Source organism: Acipenser ruthenus, chromosome 31 (genome assembly GCF_902713425.1).
Source record: "Acipenser ruthenus chromosome 31, fAciRut3.2 maternal haplotype, whole genome shotgun sequence".
Classification (NCBI taxonomy): domain Eukaryota; kingdom Metazoa; phylum Chordata; class Actinopteri; order Acipenseriformes; family Acipenseridae; genus Acipenser; species Acipenser ruthenus.
The window spans coordinates 12,102,262-12,126,236 of NC_081219.1; the positions used below are offsets into that span (position 1 = coordinate 12,102,262).

At 37.5% G+C, this 23,975-nt stretch overlaps 1 protein-coding gene across 2 annotated transcripts; it reads right to left on the minus strand.

The window, feature by feature from the left end:
• Window positions 1-7,959: 7,959 nt before the first annotated feature.
• Window positions 7,960-22,503, minus strand: LOC117396680 (TNF receptor-associated factor 1-like). 2 transcript variants are annotated; one of them, XM_033994805.3, is made up of 11 exons: window positions 22,387-22,503; window positions 20,914-21,232; window positions 20,584-20,668; window positions 18,718-18,816; window positions 17,739-17,900; window positions 14,702-14,767; window positions 13,592-13,660; window positions 12,600-13,055; window positions 10,930-11,107; window positions 10,544-10,692; window positions 7,960-8,993 (listed from the first exon to the last, which is right to left on the minus strand). In XM_033994805.3, exons 2-11 carry the CDS (start codon window positions 21,120-21,122, stop codon window positions 8,775-8,777), a joined length of 1,692 nt encoding a protein of 563 aa, XP_033850696.3. In that variant the 5' UTR covers window positions 21,123-21,232; window positions 22,387-22,503; the 3' UTR covers window positions 7,960-8,774. The 2 variants fall into 2 exon arrangements, with proteins under 2 accessions (XP_033850696.3, XP_058861502.1); XM_059005519.1 differs by lacking the exon at window positions 22,387-22,503 and adding an exon at window positions 21,643-21,713.
• Window positions 22,504-23,975: the final 1,472 nt, after the last annotated feature.

Below are 23,975 nucleotides of genomic sequence, written 5' to 3' on the forward strand. Positions count from 1 at the left end.
GCAGTTAAGCAACCCACCAAGCTATGCATAATGTTACAATAGTTAAAAATAGTTATTATTATTATTATTATTATTATTATTATTATTATTGCTAATAATAATAATAATAATTCGAGATAGTATTGACACAAGTTTTATTGCAGTCAGTGCTGTAGCAATTTAAAAGACTTATGAACTGTCTATGTGATTTGTTACTATTTTGGCTATTGATTCTTATACCATAGTAGACAGATGCAAAATATAAGTAATTATACCTGTATTATTACTATATCGGATCTTTCTATATTTGTACATCTGTAGTAGAAACAACAGGGAATATCTTTCCAGTTTAAACTATTAATGTCTTTCTAAACAAAGTACATAAGAGCATTTACAAATATAATTATAGTCTTAGAAGGGAGGGTCAGCTGTGGGCCTATACACATGATCTTATAAACCATTTTAAAACAAAATTGTACTTTGAGATTATTACATAGGTTTTATTTCCTGTTCAGATTTCTCAGTGTTCAATGGTTTTACAAAAAACAATGGCAAGATAAACACTACCTACACCACCACTTGTATTTGCTTGCAATGCTTTTAAAACTAAGCTTTCAAAACTTTGCAAAGTTAAACAGGAGTAAAAGGTAAAGATGCTTGAAAAAATGGTAAAGTATAATGAAAAAATATGATTTGTTTGACTATTAATTGATGCATTTTTCTCAATGCATATATTATATTATGTGCTTTTGGTGTTTTCAATGCAGAATGATGTTCGAGAAATAATTTGGTTGTTGATTGCACGAACACTATAAGGTAAACATCTTTATTAGAGAATAAGTGATTTTAAATGAAAGTGTATAAATCTAACACAATTGGCAAGCAAAGTACATTCGCAGCAGATATTAACACTAAGGATTAGCTGCTCAAACAATCACCATACCCAAATACAATTCCAGTTCTGCAGTTAGCTGGGAAGTATCGACTATTAACAGCCTGAATACAAATTGGAAAGTTTGGCCCAGGGGTTTAAAACCCAATTGCAATTCTTCCATTTCTTATGCTTGTATATTAATAAAAATCAGTAAAGATTAAAAGACTCTATCCTGCAACTTGGTTCTCTAGATCTGAAAATTATATTTCAGAGCAATATCATTTTAATTGCAAAATGCCACTGGTGTCCCACTCTTGTTCCATTGTCATACAGAATGCAGCATTCCCAGTAGGACCAGTACAAAAGCATTCATTTTGTGGAATGGAATAAAGCTGTTTTCCAGGATCTGATTTAGGATGATGCAATCCAAAATGTGAAGCAGGGATGTGTAAGAAAGAAAGAAGTTACTTTTGGGGAAAAAAAAAAAAAAGTTTCAATTGTCAACGTAACACGCTGCCTGGGGGGTGTGCTAGAGCGATAGAGCATGGAAATGCCTGTCTCAGTGGTGGGGGGATCGTTGCAGGTGAAAGAAAATAATGAAATGTATCCACATCAGCTGTGACCCTGAAAAACAGCTATAAATTTCACTGAATCCAAAAACAGTGATGAAATCAAAGACGCACATTGGGATAAAGATCAAGCAGTTACATATTAATGAACAGCAAACATGACCTTTACTGTCCTTCCCGGTCTACTGTACAGCATTATTGCAGTCTTTGCCATTCATTATGAACCCTTCCCATTCATTTTGATATTCATAGCTCCTCACCGATGGACTTTGAATGTGTGCTTTCACACATACAGAGATCAATCCGACCTTACAAAGGCATCATTAAACATGTGGTGCCTGGAGCCAACACTTCAAAACTCCGGATTTGGAAGCGAGATTAAGAATCAGCATTAAACTGTAACACTGCAGAATGCATGTTTATCAGACGTTGCAACATGATGCTAAACAACATAGGAGGCTGTGTGGTCCAGCGATTAAAGAAAAGGGCTTGTAACCAGGAGGTCCCCGGTTCAAATCCCACCTCAGCTACTGACTCATTGTGTGACCCTGAGCAAGTCACTTAACCTCCTTGTGCTCTGTCTTTTGGGTGAGATGTTGTTGTAAGTGACTCTGCAGCTGATGCATAGTTCACACACCCTAGTCTCTGTAAGTCGCCTTGGATAAAGGTGTCTGCTGAATAAACAAATGTCGACCTGTTCCGCCCCACATGTCGACCTGTTCCTATCCAATTTTAAATAACTTTAGCATAACAGAGGCAGAAGTGTTAAAGGGACTAGGAGCTCTTAAAATAAACAAATCCCCTGGGCCGGATGAGATCCTCCCAATAGTACTCAAAGAAATGAAAGAAGTTATTTACAAACCGCTAACCAAGATCATGCAACAGTCTCTTGACACAGGGGTTGTACCGACAGACTGGAAAATAGCAAACGTAATACCGATCCACAAAAAGGGAGACAAAACCGAACCAGGTAACTACAGACCAATAAGCCTGACTTCTATTATATGTAAACTTATGGAAACTATAATAAGATCCAAAATGGAAAATTACCTATATGGTAACAATACCCTGGGAGACAGTCAGCATGGTTTTAGGAAAGGGAGATCGTGTCTAACTAACCTACTTGACTTTTTTGAGGATGCAACATTGAAAATGGATAATTGCAAAGCATACAACATGGTTTATTTAGATTTCCAGAAAGCTTTTGACAAAGTCCCGCATAAAAGATTAATTCTCAAACTGAACGCAGTAGGGATTCAAATAAATGCAAGCACATGGATTAGGGAGTGGTTAACATCTAGAAAACAGAAAGTACTGATTAGAGGAGAAACCTCAAAATGGAGCGAGGTAACCAGTGGTGTACCACATGGATCAGTATTAGGTCCTCTGCTATTCCTGATCTACATTAATGATTTAGATTCTGGTATAGTAAGCAAACTCGTTAAATTTGCAGACGACACAAAAATAGGAGGAGTGGCAAACACTGTTGCAGCAGCAAAGGTCATTCAAAATGATCTAGACAGCATTCAGAACTGGGCAGACACATGGCAAATGAAATTTAATAGAGAAAAGTGTTAAAGTATTGCATGCAGGCAATAAAAATGTGCATTATAAATATCATATGGGAGATACTGAAATTGAAGAAGGGAACTATGAAAAAGACCTAGGAGTTTATGTTGACTCAGAAATGTCTTCATCTAGACAATGTGGGGAAGCTATAAAAAAGGCCAACAAGATGCTTGGATTTATTGTGAGAAGTGTTGAATTTAAATCAAGGGAAGTTATGTTAAAACTTTACAATGCATTAGTAAGACCTCACCTAGAATATTGTGTTCAGTTCTGGTCACCTCGTTACAAAAAGGATATTGCTGCTCTAGAAAGAGTGCAAAGAAGAGCAACCAGAATTATCCTGGGTTTAAAAGGCATGTCGTATGCAGACAGGCTAAAAGAATTGAATCTATTCAGTCTTGAACAAAGAAGACTACACGGTGATCTGATTCAAACATTCAAAATCCTAAAAGGTATAGACAATGTCGACCCAGGGGACTTCTTTGACCTGAAAAAAGAAACAAGGACCAGGGGTCACAAATGGAGATTAGATAAAGGGGCATTCAAAACAGAAAATAGGAGGCACTTTTTTACACAGAGAATTGTGAGGGTCTGGAACCAACTCCCCAGTAATGTTGTTAAAGCTGAAACCCTGGGATCCTTCAAGAAGCTGCTTGATGAGATTCTGGGATCAATAAGCTACTAACAACCAAACGAGCAAGATGGGCTGAATGGCCTCCTCTCGTTTGTAAACTTTCTTATGTTCTTAAATAATAATGCAAAGAAAAGTATAAAAGCTCAAAAGTGCGGTAGGATTCTTGAAGTTATGTATCATTCAGTTAACCAGTTTTTTTTTTTTAAATATATATTTTTTTAAATTATTGCCTACAATGACACAGACTGAGAAAACATATGTATCACAGTATCAGATTCCAATATATTATCTGTGCCTGAAAAAATCTCAGCTCCTTTTTAGTATTTCCTGAATCCAAATAAATCACATGACTACGGCCAAATAGGGCTCTGCAGGCACAGTACTGTAATACTGGGATTCTGAGACAGCATAGTTATTCAAATGTAATATCTGAGCAACAGAACTCAGAACCACCAACAGTAATTATAAATATCATAAAGAGTTAACGGCAAAAAAATGCATTTGAAACCACAGCGAATTTCCCTTTAGTTAGATTATTAAGTACTTTCCCTCCAATGTGATCATATTATTATTTGTTTATTTAGCAGACGCCTTTATCCAAGGCAACTTACAGAGACTAGGGAGTGTGAACTATGCATCAGCTGCAGAGTCACTTACAACTACGTCTCACTGGAAAGACGGAGCACAAGGAGGTTAAGTGACTTGCTCAGGGTCACACAATGAATTAGTGGCTGAGGTGGGATTTGAACCGGGGATCTCCTGGTTACAAGCCCTGTTTCTTTAACCACTGGACCACACAGCCTCCTGCTGTAAGAATTACTGGCAAAATGGGTTAAGAAGAAAGTATCTATCTACCTAACAATATTGGAACAGCATACTGATTGGAAACATCATAAAACATATTTAAAATAGAACACTCATCAATACACAAGCTACAATGCAATATTTCTCTTAAAGGGGTATGACATTTAATATTAGAGTTCTGGTTCATCACTGTGCACCATCATTTAAAAATTAAATTTAAAAGTAGTTTTACCCAGTGGCTGTGTTGTTGTAATCTCATCCTCTGATCGGGGTTATCAGCGTTTGTTCTACGCTTTAATTTCCTCTTGTCTTGACTGAGCAGGCTGAAGGGTGTATTCTTTTGAAACAAATGTGCAGTACATGCTGCAAAAGTTCAAACAAAGTTGAAACATTATGGATCAAGTTTTTGCTCCAATTCAAAGTTTGCACATGAAAGGAAAACAACATCTAACGGTTTACAAGTAGAAATAAACAACCCAGAAAGCCAATGCAGGGATACCTGCCAGGCGATAGGACTCGTCTTTTACACCAGCTTTATGTTCTCTATAATGAAGCACTTGCAGTCTAGAACTATTGCTAAGGGATAATGTTGTATTGTAGTAGAATACAAGGCAACCTAAAAAATAACCAGGCAATTTTCATGTCTGTGCAAAGACTTTAGGGTATAGGCCATAGCAAATGCATGTGTGCATTGCTTAATTCAAATCCGCTTTGTAAATGAGTTTTTCAGTATCTGGAAATTTCCAGTTTTTTTTTTTTTTTATCATCAGCGAAATTGCAGCAAACCAATACTTTTCTGCCAATTGGAGCCATGAAAGGAAATGTGCTTAGGGTGATTTGGTTAATCATGTGATGGAAATAATATTTATATAAGGCATTTTCATTTCTAAATTACATAGCTGCAGTGTTTAAATGCACTTTCGTGTTTTTTTTTTTTTTTTTTAAAGGGGCAGTAGCACTTTCTGCTGCTGTAGTAAAACTGCCCAGACATTATTCTGTGATAAAACTGTAAGAAGGTCCTGGGTTGGCCGATCAGCATTTAGCGACAGTGCCCCTATGGCATGGAATAGTCTGGACAGTAGTATCCGGGATATGATCAAGCATCAGATAAATAACCCAAATGTTTCAGCTAAACGAAGAACAATGACTAAGATTTATCCAAGAATTATCCAAGTGTAAATGTATGATGTGATTGTCTTTCAGAGTGATGTTGTTTTTAGGGATGTGAAAATTACATGCTGTCTGGTTCTGGTCATCTTGCCAGGACACTCTTGTAAAAGAAGCCTCTGTCTCAATGGGCTTTTAAATGCTTTGAACAATCCTCATTCCATTCAAACCATGTGACCATGTGACCTTTCAACTCTGCTGGCCCAGCCTACTCTTTCAACTCAGAGTAGGTGGGATCAGCCAAGTTTCATTTTCTCACATGATTTGAATGAAACAAGAAAGTCTGTTCAAAGGTAGGTCAAATGTATCTAGGGTTACCATATTGTGTACACTAGGACAGTTTGGGACAGTTCAGGCTTTTCAGCTCACACCCCAGTGCATTCTGGTACATGTAGCACTGTTGTGAAAGGGACCTGAGCCAGGTAAAACGTACCAGAATGCATTGCGATGCGAGCTGAAAAGCCTGAACTGTCCCAAACTGTCCTAGTGTACATGATGTCATAGGGTAACCATAAACATAAAGAAAAATGAAAATACTATAACTCAATATTGGATCAACAGAACCCAGAACCACTCAACAGAATTGCAGACTTCTTAAAAAGACAAGGGATAGGTTAAAAAAAAAACATCTCTCTTTGCAATTGTACTTTAAGAGTTCTCCTAACTACAGTGTATACAGGGTGAAGCCTAGTAAATACTAGTTCTGTTAGATGCACATAAAAATGTATTACAGTGTAACTGTGTTACAAAGGCCTAAATTATACTTATGGACAATTTAAGCATATCATCAAAAATATGTTAATATTAAATATATACACATATTTATGGATTTAATTGAGTTAGGATATATAAACTGATATGAAACAAATCCATTACAGTGAGGTCCCTTGTAATCTTTAAACCTTCTATATATATATAGTAAATGTACAGTATTCTAAATATGCTCATTGTTGAAAATCAATTACTGATTACAAACCCCCCAAGCCAGTGATCAGGAAGATAAACTGACCAGGAGATAATAACAAGAAGAATTAAAAAAAAAAAAAAATTCCAGGCTTTAGAACATTACTTATCATAATCAAATTTCAAAGTACAATATTGAAGAATATTAGTGTATTTCAGGTGAATTAATGTAACAATAATACAATTTTGCAGCAGAAATCAATAAGCCACTGTGCATATCTGACCTGTGAAATAAAGGCAATGTGACAGGTATAAAAATGCTTACATTTCAGTGTATAATGCCACGCCAGTCAGGCCTTTCATATAATAAAAACGATAAATCTTGTCACTGGAGTGAAAAACTAGTTAAAAATAATCCACTTCCTCCTGCTTGGTCATTTTTCATCTGATGGCGTCTATTGACATTTAATTGTGGGGATATACATTGTCACATATACCATATTATAAGCATATTTGGAAAACGGCAGTGTCTAATTCTTATTTTTTATTTTTTTTTAAAAGGAAATTCACGTTAATGTTACAAAATGATAAACAAATAACTTGCATGTGCTTAATTGACCGTGAATTATATTACTAACAGGTTAATTTCTCATTCAAAAAGGAGTGAATTAAGAAAAAAAAGCCCAGGTGTTTGATTTGCTGGTTGTGGTGTTTGGGGTGTGTACATGTTACAGAACCTTTCTGTGCTGCAGTCACGTGTCCTTAAAGTCATTTGCATGTCTGTAAACACGGTGAAAACCATTATTTCAGTAATATAGGCAAGTAGTATAAAAGTGTGTGAAAGCCTTCATTTGCTATTCAAGTCCCATGTTTAGAAAAGCTTTTCGGCTGAATCACGGATCAACCATTATTCGTTCACTAAATGCAAAGAAAATGGCTTTCTAATCGGTGTTTTAGGAGCAGAAGTTTAGCTGTGACAAGCCGTAATGCTGCAGGAATGTCAGAAATAACTGTGTATCAAATTTTACAAAATAACAGCAAACTAGTAGCGATAGCAAGATTATCATAAAAACGTTGATAAAATGTCTGCATCTGCCTCCAGAGCGTACCAAGATAAAATTATACATTAAATAAAGATTGAATAACTTGTCCCAACTTTTCAGTGTGAAATATTTTTGTGAGTTGGAACAGCAACACATGCTCAGGGATCTCAGAAAACACATTGTAATAAATGGCTGGTTTCACCAAGTCTTGTACTTTCTTGGTCATTTTAGCTGGTGAAATTGTCCCCACAGCTTCAGTGCTTTTCTCTCATAAACCAACCAGCTTCATTTTCAAATGACCGACAGTCTCTGATGCCAGTGACTTGAACTAGGAACTGGAATAGTAGCAGACTACCTGAGAGTAAGGCATGCAAACGGACAGCATTTGTTGTTAGTAAAATTAAAGACGATGCCATCCTACATCACATGTACTTTATTGCTAAAAATAAAATGAAAAACATTTTACACTAATTGCATAAAGTATTTATTCTACTGTAAAAATATATATACTGTAACAAATATACCTCATGGGATAGGATAAATATTCCCTAACAAACTGCTCTGCTTTCTTCAATTTGAGAAATTTGCTACACTTGTTCATTCATACACGGTACAGTAACATTTACCATGCTAGAAATAAGGTCAGTGTTTGTTTAGCTACAGTTTACCCAAATGTACTGATATAAAAAACAGATCTTGTCAGTTGTATTTATTGCAAAGTCAACATACCGTTTCAAAATCTAATAAATATGAAATACTCGTGAACAGTACGTGATTAAAAAAATATGTCCAATATGAAAGTTTTTGCTTTTCGTACACATACACACACACACACACACATACTGCAATTTGTGTTGATATTATTAGCAGTTACCAAAGACATGTTAGTATATACAATATGTACTCTATATGTTTATATCAATTTGTTTTCAATTGAAATATAAGGTGTTCTTCATTTCACATATTGCATTCAGATGTTTTACACAATAGTAAATGTACCCACATATCCACATTTCTCAAGTGATAACAATTATAATGTCATAGAGCATTTTGCATTGAAAATATATAAGGGTGTCAATCCTTCTCGGCAGCCCTTTTCTATGTAAGCAATAACATGAGAGAAGGCAAATGGCTGAACCCAGATAACCTCACGCCATGGGCCTTTACATACACAGCCATAGTGCAAAATTACACTGGCATTTCAAAGCAAGCTACAGGCAAGCTTGAAAAGCTCACGGTGTTACATCTACAATGCACTTAACAAACAAAGTGTCGTCTTTGCAATACGCATGTTTAGGGGAGTGCAGCCTGGAGAGAGGGAAGAAGAGAGGGCAGCCACTGGCCACATTCATTTCCTTCACTGGCCTCTGAAACGATGTGGAGCTGAGGTCGGGGCGAAAGGCATCGATCACATGCTCTCTGTGATTCTGGTCCATCAGGAAAAAGGTCACCTAAAGAAAAAGGGGAAAACAAAACAATACTACTATTATTATCTCTAAAAATCTCTGAGATTCTGTTATCCAAGTGTAATGAATACTGCAAAACACATGTTCCTTTTATACAGCGGAATCCCTATTATGTTACAAAAGAGTGTGCTGCATATGGCAGAGGCTTATTATTTTCTGTCAAAACCCCTGTATGTTTTGCACCATGTAAATGTGCACCACTGTGATTCTATCCTGGTCATCCTTAACGAGGTTATGTTTCAGCTTATCCAAGGATCATCTACACGTAAGGCACTAGGAGTAGAAAGAGCAGGATTGTGTTCCATAGAAACCTTGCATAGTTTTTATTGGAAGCATTCCATCAAAGTGCCCTTTGTTAATTCTGGCCTGACTGAGCTCTTTCAAGCTTGCATTTCTTGTTAGAAATGTCTGCATTCCAGACCCACAATGCTTTTTGCACTGACGTACTGTACATTGTATCCTCAGCCAAGGATAGAAAGACAGCATGCAAGACTGCAACAGCATGCAAGACTGCAACAGCACTAGAGTCTTTTCACGATGGTCCTTTTAAAAATACAGTCTGGCAGATTCTATATGATAACAGATGGTCTGGTTTATATTAAGTGAGACTATTAAAAAAAGAAAGCAAGTTTCAGAGACTGAAAGATGCAAAGTTTATAGTCATCTGAATCCCAGAAGCTTTTAAATGATCTTCTTAACAATTAAAAATACTGCTGTGTATTATATGTAACAGGGCGGTACCCAGTATACAAACAAGAGCGGATAACTATTTCTGTTCAATAGCAGGCAGAAAATAGTGTGCAGCAAAGTAATACCTAGCTTCTGCATGTTGGTGGGTGTAACATCCTGTGGGATGCCATTGAATATAAATGATGTTAATATTGTCTTAAGCAATTGTTCTTTGATACTAAAAAAGTGAATCCTTAAATACTGGAAAGGACAGAAATGTCCAACTTTCACAGAATGGAAACATCTAATGCTATGTGCATTACAGCTGGAGAGGCTCTACCAGACAGATAAAGGAAAATTACTTCCTTAAAATGTGGGGCCCATTTTTGAATGGATTATAGAAACAGACATGATATATATTACTGTCAGCTTACTACAGTGACTTTAAAAAAATGTTGTAACATTTGTTATCATACTATTTCTGTTATGTAATAATTATCACTGAAGATATGGGTATGGGTTGTGGGCTTAGATTTATAAATGTATGAATGTTAACATTATATATTTGAGAATATGTTTGTATTATAAGATTGCACGAATGTTATTAAAAACATATATACAAATATTTTTATATATATACTGTATATATATATATATATATATATTTTATATATATATATATATATATATATATATATATATATATATATATATATTTATATATTTATATATATATATATATATATATATATATATATATATATATTAAAAAAAAATAGTGTGCAGTTTTAAAACCCCAGCACCAATCTTTATAAGGAAATCATACACAGGGAATTTGACATTAAGGAATCAGGGGTCAGTCTTACCTTGTGCTTAAAAGGCCACAGAAGAAGAGCATCATATTCACCCCTCATAACCACAAAGAACAGAGAGATATGTGTTCCTTTGCCTGCTCCATCTCCATTCAAATATAACCTCATGCACACCTTGTAGCCATATTTGCCTGTGTAGAAAGCTGAAAAGACACAATGATACGTTACATTTTAGGCTTCAAAAAATGAGACTCAGTTATCGTAAGAGAAAATGAAAATAACAGGTTAAAAATGCTCTGAAAAATTACAAAGACTTAATGGGTTAATATGAACCATTGTGAACAGGAAAAAAAAAAACATTCCCCCGAGGGACTTAATGTAATCTTTTCAGTATATTGGCACTTCTGATCGAATGGTTGATGGAAAACCAGGCGAGTTACCTGGAGAGTACAAGCTGCTCCCTCTTCCAGCTGCGGCTTCCTGCATTTTTCTGTTCAGTTCGGAGATTTTCCAGATAAATGTCCCGTCGAACGTGGCCTGCTCCAGAGAAGCGATGCGCAGGTGGAGGGAATTGATGGCAATGTCCTTCAGAGCGAGCTGACGCTGCTGCTCCGTCACCTGAAAGCACAGTTACTGAATCATTCCAGAGCTGGGGAGACAACACAATGCATCTACTGCAGCTACAGAAACGAACACACTATTCAACTCACATCTCTGGGGTGGTTCTTAATACTTAAAGAGTACAGCAAGTAGCTTGAAATGTCATTTCATTTCCCTTTCAACTTTCTACTCTTTCCGAGTGGTTCTGGGTTCTGGTGCTCCCCTACTGACTTCTTACCTTATTTCTCTAAATCTGCCTTTACCTGGTTTTGAGCTGTTTTTAACTTGTCTAGGGCTGGCACCTAGACAGCCTTCCTCATTTCATTCATATCATGACAATGTTACCTTTCAACTCTGTTATATAGCGCCTTTCACAGCACAGCCGTCTCAAAAAAGTAAAAAAAGGCCAGTAAAACAAGACCGAACAGTAAAATAAATAAATAAATAAATAAACAAACAAACAAACACACAAAAATAAAAGCATAACATATAAACATATAGAAAACTGATGTGAAAAGCATAAAGTGACATTAAGAAGTTTTTGTCACACATCCAATTTTCCAACAATAATGCATCTCATAGTAATATTTCCCTAAGTTGCTGCTTCTTTTTTTCGCTGGCCGCTTGCTGGCAGAGGACAGAAACAACACTGCCAGCTCCATCCTAGACTATGCGTTTATTTTCCATTAGTCTATGCTGCTGGCAGCAGCAATCGTACAAGTTAAAAAAAAAAAAAAAAAGCGCAGGAGACTAAATCGCTGACTCCAGTGCTGCATGATTGAGTTTTAACCCACCTTCTGAAATGACATTTAAGCTTGGCAGTAAGGCTAAAATAAACCTAGGAAGATTATCATTTAGGAGCATCTCTCCTTGCAATTCTAAATACACCATAAAGCTAAGGTTATTGGCTACTAAGCTACATTGGTTTAATTGCTCTGCTTGTCCTTTACAAAGGTCAGAGAGGCTCTAGATCAGACTACATCAAATTGGGCAGGAGTATTGTCTACATGTTCTTCATATTTATTTTCTTACATGCGTAAAATCCTGTTATGTGTGTTCTCAATCATTCTTTATTATTGTGTCAGCTTAGACCTTTATTTGCCACGCTTGCTGAGGTAGAGAAGCGTATCACTGCACAGCACAAGGCTAATATGCTCCCACACTTCATTTCAGAAAATCAGCCTTGAGGAAAACAGATATGAAATTAAAGTTTACCTGTTTTAAAAGGACACATGCCATGGACATGATCTTTGTAACATTTCTCCAATTAGATAATCTCTTTGGAGAACTGCAATCAAAGACTCTTCTCATAGCACGCTCGCCATTTTTGACCCGAAGTAATTTCAGCCATATTTTATACCACTCAATTAACTTCAACTTTTCTCTATCTTTTAATGATGACCAATTTAGGACCCTCGGGGCTTTGATTAGAGAGGACACAGTATTTACTAAATTGCATTGTAGAAGTTTTAATGTAAACCAGACTGTCACAGTTACCAGGATTAGTTACCTTAAGCTCCAAGTCTTTAATGGACTCCTGGTCGTTTCTATTCTGACACTCAAACGCAGCCAATGTCAGCTGGGTTTTTTCCACCTCTCTGTTGAGGACCGTGACGATGTTCTCATACACTTGGATTTTTTGCTCAAGATCGGCAAGCTTCTTCCTGCATTCTTCCAGCTCCTGCCCTTGCTTCTGGTCTCCGTGGAAAACCGAAGGCTCTGTGTAGCTGTCCACCTCCAGGTCTTCCCCGTTCATCTCCACGGCCCCCTGGATCCGCAGGGAGTGCAGAGTGTCCTCCAGTCGTTTCATTTTAACCTGCATTCCTGAAACCTGGGCCTCATTTACATCCTCACTGCCAAGATCGGAGAGCAAGGACGTTTTTATATTGTCAAACACCTGGAGCAGGAGCCCCATGTGAAGCACAAGCGCAGACTGTTCATGCTCCTTGATTTTCTCTTTACTCCCCTGTAAAAGAAAATTAAAAGACAGGAACGTTATTGCAGTACTGACTGTGGTAAGCAATATGAAACGATGTGTAGCATAAGGGCTGAAAGTGCTATACTTACTGCAGGCATCCAGCAAAATGACTTATTTTTACGTGAATGGATTAACTACTAGTACACACTTTTTCCCCACACAACCAATGAAACAACCAGGGCAGCAGTGTGGAGTAGTGGTTAGGGCTCTGGACTCTTGACCGGAGGGTTGTGGGTTCAATCCCCAGTGGGGGACACTGTTGTTGTACCCTTGAGCAAGGTACTTTGCCTAGATTGCTCCAGTAAAAACCCAACTGTATAAATGGGTAATTGTATGTAAAAATAATGTGATATCTGTATAATGTGAAATAATGTATAATGTGATATCTGTATAATGTGAAATAATGTATAATGTGATATCTTGTAACAATTGTAAGTCGCCCTGGATAAGGGCGTCTGCTAAGAAATAAATAATAATAATAATAACCAGCACACACAATGTCTTTGGAATCATTATTAGATTACCTTAAATGTACAACCGGCTTCAGCAAAGCGACACAGGTCCTTGTTCTTCATGTTCGTGAGCTGCCGATTCTAAAGACAATAAGTGTGGTCGTTAATGTACTTTCACAAGGAGGAACTGGAACACTTATGCTGGTTAACCAATGTTTCAGACCTGGATTTCAGTCAAACGGTAAAAAAAAAAAAACAGGAACAATGGCGTTGATGCTATAGACAGATAACTTTCATCTCAAGGAAAGTTTTTTTTTTTTTTTTTTAATTTAGTCGTTGCCAATTATTTTTATTATTTTCTCCCAATTTAGAATGGCCAGTTATTTTTTAAGCTCAGCTCACTGCTACCACCCCTGCGCTGACTCGGGAGGACGAAGACGAATACACACTGTCCTCTGAAGCATGTGACTCAGCCGACCGCTTTTTTTCACACTGCAGACTCACCATGCAGCCACCCAAGAGCTACAGCGTCGGAGGACAACGCAGCTCTCGGGCAGCTTGCAGGCAAGCCAGCGGGTGCCCGGCCAGACTACAGGGGTCGCTGGTGCGCGGTGAGCCGAGGACACGCTGGCCGACCTAACCCTCCCTATCCCCGGGCGACGCTCGGCCAATTGTGCGCCGCCCCCTGGGAGCTCCCGTCCACAGTCGGCTGTGGAACAGCCTGGACTCGAACTCGCGACGTCCAGACTATAGAGTGCATCCTGCACTCCACGTGGAGCGCCTTTACTGGATGCGCCACTCGGGAGCCCCCTCAAGGAAAGTTTTTAAAGGCTAGCAACAAAATATACGTTAGGATTTAAAGTTGCTTAAAGTGGAACCATTTACTTTTCCTTATTAAGGAAAAACCCTTATTACTAAGACCTTCTGTTAGCTGAAATTCCACAGATGGAATATATCTACTTTGCAAATATTATTCTATTTGTAATGCTCACGAAAGGGGCTACACTGGCAGCACAGGAGACAGAAATCTCCTTTCTGAGCTCCCCCACACTACCCCATCAACTGTACTGACATAAGGCAGCTCTGATCTCAAGCCTCCAGAGGTAAAAGGCTATCACATAATCGCTCTGCACCGCCTTATGCCTCGATTAGCTTGAAGACCATGCATAATAACCAGTTTACCTTTTCTCTTGTCTCTGCTTTGGTTGGCTTTCTTTCCTTAACAGGGCTGCTCTCGCATGTGTGTTTCTGTGGACGAGAAGCGTAACTTCAGTCCCGGTACCATAGTGACAGGGCCAAGCGTTTGTTTTAGAATTCCATTCCTGAGCTTGTGCCAATCATGGCTTATAGAAAGGGGAGATTAGGTGAGCACTAGGCAGAGTTTTTGTGGCCATCATTTTGGATCAACTGTCACCATGTAGAACGGCCACTTATGCACAGACTCAAAATTCAACCAAATAAATATATACAGAACAGTGTGATCCAAAATGGTGCCAAACAAACAAATGTAGAACAATCAGAGTTGAATTTCCTAGCCTCCGTTTAGACTAGTAATTTAGTCATGTATGCTGAGCACCTGAATTCTTTATGAAAAATGGCAACAAGTGTCATAACTGAAAAGTGATAGATCGCCATTATAATACAGAACATATTAGTATTCTGATGGAGAATCAATAGTGTCTGTTTTTGCTTTTATATATATATATATATATATGTGTATATATATATATATATATATTTAGTATGACAAAAGTTCCCTTAACATTTCTTTGAGAAAGGTGTTAAATTGTTTTCACACAGTTAAATGTGCTAAACATGTCAATTTATGTCAGTTTATGTCAGGCTGCCCGCCTGGTGTTCTCTCTGCCTCGCTTCGCCCACGCTACTCCACTACTCTGCTCGCTCCACTGGCTCCCGATCACCGCTCGCATCCAGTTCAAGACTCTTGTACTAGCCTACAGATGCCTTGACCAGACTGCACCCAGCTACCTCCAGACCCTCATCTCTCCCTACACCCCCACTCGACCTCTCCGCTCCGCCTGCACTAGAAGACTGGCTCTACCTCCGCTACGCTCCCCTGCCTCCAGAGCCCACTCCTTCTCCACCCTTGCTCCACAGTGGTGGAATGACCTTCCTACAGATGTCAGGACTGCCCAGTCCCTGACCACATTCCGGCGCCTCCTTAAGACTCACCTCTTCAAACAGCACCTGTAGAACTCCTCTGTTTGTATCCTGGGACACTATCACCCTTCATTTAAATGTGCTTTATTTTGCTCTTATCTGCCCCCTATTTTACTGCATTTAACCCTGTACTTCAGAATACTGTAATCTGCCAAGTGTTTAACCTGTAGTATTTTGCACTTAATCATATCGTGATGTAACTATCACTATTTAATCATATCCTGATGTAACTATCACTATTATCTGCTGTATTATTGAATTGTGGTTTGTCACACTTGAACAAAAATTATTGTATTTCTTGCTCTTATTGTATTACTTGTATTGTAACACTTAATGTATTTGCTTGCGATTGTAAGTCGCCCTGGATAAGGGCGTCTGCTAAGAAATAAATAATAATAATAATAATAATAATAATAATAATAATTTACTGCAGCAATATTAGGTGGTAAACTCTACATGAAGCTGATTAACAGACTAGCACTTCAAAGGTATGAGGTGTCAGAGTTGGTATTGAGCTGACATGTGTAAATGACTCTAGCTCTCTGGAGAGGCACAATTCGACAATCCATCAAGATTTTCCAAACTGAGGGATTCATTAATCGTTTCCTTATCGTACAAATCTATACATACTGCGTTAGGATTTACACTGGTACATTTTATCTGAAGATCAGCGGCATTGTATTTTCACTTGGATGCCTTATCACTTTTGTCGCGGTTGATTTATGAGCAAGCCAGCTATCTATTGAATTAAATGTCTATTTGAGAATGCTCCAGGGGATACTGGAACACAAAATCAAGGCTATACCTCAAAATCAGAGACAGGTGACAGACAGCAACGTTACAATATGACACAGAGGAATAGAACGGGCTGATCTACAGTGTGCCGTATATAACGTATACAAAACCAAGCATTTTTACTGCATGATTGTTTTATTACATAACTGTTGCAAAACCGTCAATAACCGGACAAAGGGGTGTTTGAACTGTTTTCAGCACTAAGCGACCTTACAGAAAGAGAACCCTGGGAAACAAATGAATAATCTGAGTGTGTATAGTGAAAAAGAAAAAGAAAAAGAACATGAGCATGTATACAGTATATATATGGGCGTCCACACAATTTGTTTAAAGGTCTGCAGTTTCGAATGGACTTATCTTTCCTACGGTACAACAGTGGTTTACAATTTCCTTACAATTTGTGCCAAAATGTTGGTGGTATTACTGTATTTAAAGTGTTGTTTTTAAATATTCATACCATATTAATGTGAAGCTACACGTTTTTAAAACAAATATATTGTCAACGAAGTGACTACATCCACCTGCCATATGGTGATTTCTTTCCTGCCTTAAAATGGGTTTTGCCAAAATCTGAAGTCAAAACTAAAGTCTTATTTTGACTAAGTTTCATGTCATAAACTATTACTGGGGGCTTCCCTTTAAACACAGATGTCAGAGGAAGCAGTTAGGGACAGCCCCTTTCACTACTTCCCAAAAGTATTTTTATCACCACAGTAAAGCCCAAAGAGATGGTAAACCTACAATATGGAAAGCACTGCGCTGACTAAACTATTTATAGACATGAATGCAATAATATCTGTTGAAGTTTCTGGTATATATATATATATATATATATATATATATATATATATATATATATATATATATATATATATATATATCTTGTAGAGACTGGAAATCATTTTCCTTTCATAATACATTTTTATCAACGGGCAACATTTCTGAGTAGCATTCGGTGCTGTTCAAGACTAGTTATTTTAATTCTGAACTGCCAGAAACTGCCTAATAATTACTGTGCCTTTTAGGGCAATTAATTCATCCAGATAGCTCAGCAGATTGTTATAGCAGCATCACATTTAATTATCTGTAAACCATTTAAACTTTATAAACATTGGCAAAGGTTGTTAAATAACACTGATGAGCAATTACTATACATGGTAACAACACAGACGGAGGGTTAAATCCTTGATTTGCAAAACCGATTTCTTGAGTGCTGAAAAAATACAGTACAAACCCTTCTTACCTGAAATTCTGCTTGTCGTATTTTTCGAGTGCACTTCTTGCAGACCACCATGTTGTTTGCACATCCCTTTTCAAGGTGGTTTGCCAGCATCTTTCTAATAACCATGTGGCCACAGCCAATGTTGCACGGGATTAGCTCATAATCACATTGACTTTGGTGGTCCTGGGAAATTATACATATGTGAAAAAAAAAAAGATATTGCATATAGCTAACAGTGGATCGGCTTATTTAATGCTGCTTTATGTAGGCTCCCGATTACAGAAAATCCCATTAAAACCAAAAATACAATCACTGTTATCTTTCAATTCAACAGAGAAGTTGTCTGGACAAGTAAAAGCGTAGGATTATTATTGCCTTTGAACACTGTATGGAATTTGGATATCTTGTTTTTACTAGTAGCTCTCCAACTGTGCAAGTATTGCTGTTTAAATAGTGATTCTAAAATAAACCTACTCTATTAGACCAAACCTACCTCTGCCAAATGATGCAGTAAAATTGTAATGCATATTTTCCAAACGGTATTTAATCTATCTATGAAATCATGAATTAAAGCTTTGCAAATAGAACCATGAAAGCAAGGCATTTGTCTGAACTCCTAATATAGAGTGCAGTATAAATCTATACATACCTACAAACACAGTACTGGCACAAAGCATGGAAACAAACATCACAGCAAGACTACGGGTGAGGATTGTATTGCCCATTAAATCATCATATTATAATTTGTTACAAAAGCAGCAAGTTAAATAAATCCATTGGTGCCTTAGGAACATGAAGTTTCAGCCTGGGTAAAGTTTGTCCCCATTGTTTCTCAAAGGAAAATAAGAAAGAATATAATATCATAAAACTAGCAGGGGGTTGTTTGTTATTCCTTTCAGAAAGCAGAGGGGAAAACATTGCAGTTGCATCAAAAACATGGCTCATTATCTTAAAAACAGAACAGGCATTAGAGACACAGGCATCTGCATATGAAACGTACCTCATAATGCTTCAGTGTGTTTTTCCAGTTGCAGCCCTGATTAGCACAGTGCACCTTCAACTCAGAGATCTCTTTGTTGATCGCAGCATCACTGTAGAACTAAAAAAGAAAATTAGCTGCACTGAGTACAATAGTAATCACAAAGTTTCATTAGTGTTCATAAAAATCACCATCAAATGTGGGGATGTTGTTTTAAGCCAGTGATTCCACCCACCACTAATATTATAGCTAAAGAAAAACCTGCCCAAAGTTATCAGTCTGTACTTTACCTAAGGTTTCGGGTGACGCAGACAATATGAAAGAGTAACTTGTTTTTTTTGTTTTTTTTTAAATTATACTAAGGGTGTTTTCTGCTTCTGTGTATATTGTGATGCATTTTCTTTAAAAATCCATGAAGGTAGCACAGCACTATAAAGAAGCCCACTCCTCCATGTTGCTACACACCCATTAAGAGTCTCCCCAACCCCAGTCCCTTTTCCAGTTTCAATTGTGGGACAGGCAAACAGCACAGACTTAAATACTTCCAGAGAGCACTGTGGACCAACATGAAGGGCTACTGGACTCCATGGTGCTGTATTCTGCAGCGAGGTTTCAAAGTTAAGAAACCTTACATAGAAAGAAACTACATGGGGAGTTGTGAAAAGGGTCCTGAAACTGGTTTAAGCTAAATTATCATCTGCACTGCTGGTTGGCGTTATTTAATTCATGCGAACTGACTAGCAACAGGAACGAACCCAGGAACTCTTGATTTTCAATAACTTATTTCTAATAATTTAGTGTTCTTACTGGTATTTAACCATACCAAAAAACATACTGATTGCTGTACAGTCTGTATTTCCTAATGAAATAAAAAAAACAACCATGAGACAGACAGACAGCCATGAATCAATGTACAAGGGGATTGCCTCAATAGGACGTTCACATCAACTGCGACTTGGCAGGTGTTAACCCAGAAATTGTTACTTATACAGTAGATAAAAAAAAAGAACGTCCAGCAACCTTTTATAATACAGGGTCTAACTTGTAACGTATTATCAAATAAATCTTCCCCTGAACTGTGAGCAATTCCATTATTTTGGTATAAGCATGACACACAATCTGCACGTGGCTTAATCACCCATGAGAACAGATGGCAATCCACAATGACATTTTAGCAGTAGGTGTAATAAGTACCCCGTATCTTTCTGACCTTTTTCATACACATGCCTCTGTAACACAGGTAGGAAGAACTCCAATGACTTTTTATTACCGATAATAATGGTATTGCAAGTGGGATCTCTCTTGCCCCCACATAATTGTGCAACAGAACGACACAGTGGTACAGTTAGGATAAACAAACAGCGGAATGAATGAATGATCCAACCGAGGTTTAACTCTGAGTGGAATCGACACTTAACTACCTTTTAAAACAACAGGCCATTATAACATGCAAAGACCAAAGCACTTGTCACAAAACAGCTAGAACTAAAGAACACCCCCCTCCCTTGTACCCGATCCTGAACTGTCAGTCATTCAGCCCAGGGCCCCTCTCAAACAGAGGCTGACAATTGTGTGGTAGTGTGTCAGATTATTAACTGGCTTTATGATGTGACCTCATTTCTACCTGCATTGGATTCGAAGCTAGTGAATTAGCTTGCTGCTTCACCTAGCCCTCTCATGATTGCTTTTCTATTGCAGTGCTAACAACAGGTGATACAGTCACACCCCCCCCCCCCCACCCCCAGGCACAGGCATTAAATGCTGATACTTGCTATTGCCAGTATTCGGATTCTGTTTGACATTTTCAGCACTGCTTGGCTTTACTGAGCACAGCTACTGTATATAAGCGTACAACATAAGTACTGCACGGAACACACCGGGACTTACATGCTCTGATGTCAAAATGCTCTCCTCACTGACCGTGCTGGGGTCATCTTCTTTACATTTCTTACAGACTGGATTCTTGTTATTTCTATGAAAAAAAACAAACAAACAACAACAACTTAACTAGTAACATGAGTGTGCAGACATCCAGAACATACTGTCCAAGGTACTGTGGAGCAGAAGAAAGGGCCATATATGATTGTAACAATTAGGATATTTTTTGTTATATATATATATATATATATATATATATATATATATATATATATATATATATATATAATTTGAGTTTATTTATAAACAATAATAAATCGAATAAGAAGGTGTACCCACCGCATGAGCCAGTTAAGGCATGCCAGGCAGTACCGATGGCCACACAGCGTCTGGCGCGCTTTATTCAGGACATTATTACAGCTGCTGCACAGGTATTTCACATGAGGCACGTCGTCGCAAATACTCTGTGGAAAACCGGAGGGGTACTCATTTTCATCGGGCGCAGATGAGAGCCCGTTGAACAAGCCGCCTGTGGATTCTTCTGCCATTTCGGAGTGATGCTAAATGAAATCGACCTGCAGATTAAGGTGAGTGAGTCTGGCTGCCGCTTTGAAACGATGGGTCCCAAGTCTGATATCTTCCCAACCAAACCAGGTTTCTGCAAAGATTACAAAAGAAAGAGAGAAAAAAACACATTTGTAGTCTGACACATTTCCTTTCAATGAATAATAAATCTTCTGCTTACTCATAAAATCCAAGCCAGTAACTCATGCGTAAGTTCTGTTCAAACGTAAAAACGGCATCATTTTATCACATTCATTGTAAAATCTTAGAAAACTACCATTGGCATTTCCCATCAATAATATAAGTATAATAATATATAAATCCCACGCCCCCTGGTATTGATTTATAAAAACAGATACTAATTACCGGTATACTAATAACTAAAAGTAATGACACTAATAATAAAACATTTAAAACACACAGACCTACATAACTAGTTACATATTAAACACATGGTAATTCACTAATTAAAGTATATTTTATTAAGGTGACATATCACAGTACCTTCCTCTTGGTAAAAAAAATATTTATTCTGTACGTGTTCTATCGAGTGCTACTATAAATAATGCACCCTGTCAATTAAATGTCAAAGATCTACGTCATTTTAGCTTATTCTGTGGTCACCTAGTTTTACAAGAAAACGGTGCTGTGGTATTTTTTTCTTTAAATCGCTAGAAGTAGAGCTATATAGTGTTTATGAAGTTTTGGTGGGTTTTTTTTTTTGTTTTGGTAATTTCCTGCATTTTTGGTAACCCCCTCACCAACTGTGTTGACATCTCACTCCCAACGACAGACGTGTTAGCGTTAACTCTCTTTACAGCAAGCCTACCCTAAAATAACTAACTAAAGTGTCAGTGTTAAGTACTGCTTGTCTGTTGTGAAACTGAGTAATCTTCCCTTGATTTAGTGTAAGTAACCTGCTGTACTACTAGGTCTGTCGTGTTGAAAAGGTTAAATAACAATAATGTATTGATGACATTATACACCGTATGTTTACGCATCTATACTTAATGTGTTACACACTTCATGAAAATACAGTACTTTGATAATTACTAATACAGACAGTAACTATATCGCTAGTACCAGGCCTAGTGTAACGAAAACATACATTTAAAAATCATGTAATTATCAATTGCTGTCGAGATGCAGGCAGGCAAGCGCGTTCGTAAAGGATTTACTCGTTTAATCCCTGTAATTATAAAGCCGTAGACACAATTTTTATTATTACAAAAGGGGTTTTCATCTTACTTTTCCACTGCATGTTTTGTTTCACCGTGCACTTAGAGGTGTAAACGGAAGCTTGGAAGTCCCCTTTGCTAACTTCCAGAATGAGGTCAATGTTTTTTTTTGTTTTTTTTTTAATTCTATCTAAACCCGCCCACTTTCCGGAGATGTCAGTAATGACGCGAGTGCCTTCATCATGGTAGAACATCAGAAACTGTAAAAGAAAGTCAATTGCTAGACATTATCATTTCTTTGTAAGCTTACACAACAGCAGTTTGTAGACAGTGGTTGCAATCCTTTTGGGGGTCTGCATTGCCATACTGATGCTGCGGGATTATGAGTACAGTATAGAATGAGCATTTATTTTTGTACTGTGCTTGCCAGAGCTAAATGTATTTGCAAACAGTGTAATTTGGCATGGTAAGTATGTAACATATGACCATAATCTGCTCTATAATGCTGCTATAATGCCGTTTACATTAATTATAATTTATTAGGTATGGGGTGTATTTACATATTGGAGTATAAAACCCTTGATAGGCTGATGTCGGTGGTGTTAGTTTTGATGCCAATAATAATTTTCAATTAATTGTTAAATCGTCATGTGTCTTAGCCACAGGGAGAAATGTCTCACATACATTTTATTTCCCCATCTGCTGGGACCAAAACAACAGCTGTTTATTTCATAGTTCCTGGGAATGTTTTTTTTTTAAATGCTGTTGTAGTCTCAGTGAAACACATAGCCATTTTCAAGATAAAAGCGAAACTTTGAACAAATAATATTTGCGTGAGAGGTACCGGCAGGCAAAGGCAGGACCTAAACATTGCCAAGCAAGCATTTTAAGAAGTGGGCAAAAGTCCTGACAGCAGTTCCAAGCCCCAGTATTATCTGATCTTCCACGCAGGCTTCAGCAGCATCAGGTAAAGGCAGTGCTGGTACATCACACAACTGAGAGATTCAAACTTGTTTCTTTCACTTACAAGGCTGGTACTGCAGCCAGTTTTGTACATTATTGGCGTCAAAACAAACCTGCAGACTTAGTTGGTTAAAAAAAAAAAAAAAAGCTAATTTGTCTGTTTTGTCTTTTAAGTTAATATATATATTTTAAACGATTTTCTAGCACTTAGCCTTATAAAGGATACTGAAAATCCAAATACACAATTTACATGGAAGAATAGCCTCCTATGTTAACCTTTTAAAATACCACACTGCTAGCAACAATACACAAGATACTACAGTGATCATTTCACTATTGTGAAGCTAATAATAATAATAATAATAATAATAATAATAATAATAATAATTAGTACCTTCGTTCCGCTTACCTTGATTATTTGTTTTTGCAATAGATCTGCTACGTCTAACACTGTCTTTGGGTTGGGGTATAGTAATGGTGGAGCAGCAGTGCTCTGCTGTAAAATACTCTGCTTACTACACAGAGTGTGCAAGTCGAATCTTCTGTTGCCTTTGAGTGGGTATTAGTGCACAGATAAAACATGTGTTCAGGGATTCACCTACTGAAGTTTCTAAGAACTTCTATAAATGCTCCCATGAGTATTACTGCTGATTACGAATTATGCAGAGAGGGATATTTCTAACAGTCACATCTGAT

What these genes read in the sequence shown, in the direction of transcription:
- LOC117396680 (XM_033994805.3), bottom strand. Translation starts at nt 21,122, where the DNA reads ATGGCAGAAGAATCCACAGGCGGCTTGTTCAACGGGCTCTCATCTGCG. An exon ending in ACACACTGAAGCATTATGAG is followed by an intron (nt 17,901 to 18,717) that starts GTACGTTTCATA and finishes ATAATTTCCCAG; the next exon opens with GACCACCAAAGTCAATGTGA. An exon ending in GAGCAGCTTGTACTCTCCAG is followed by an intron (nt 10,693 to 10,929) that starts GTAACTCGCCTG and finishes GTGTCTTTTCAG; the next exon opens with CTTTCTACACAGGCAAATAT.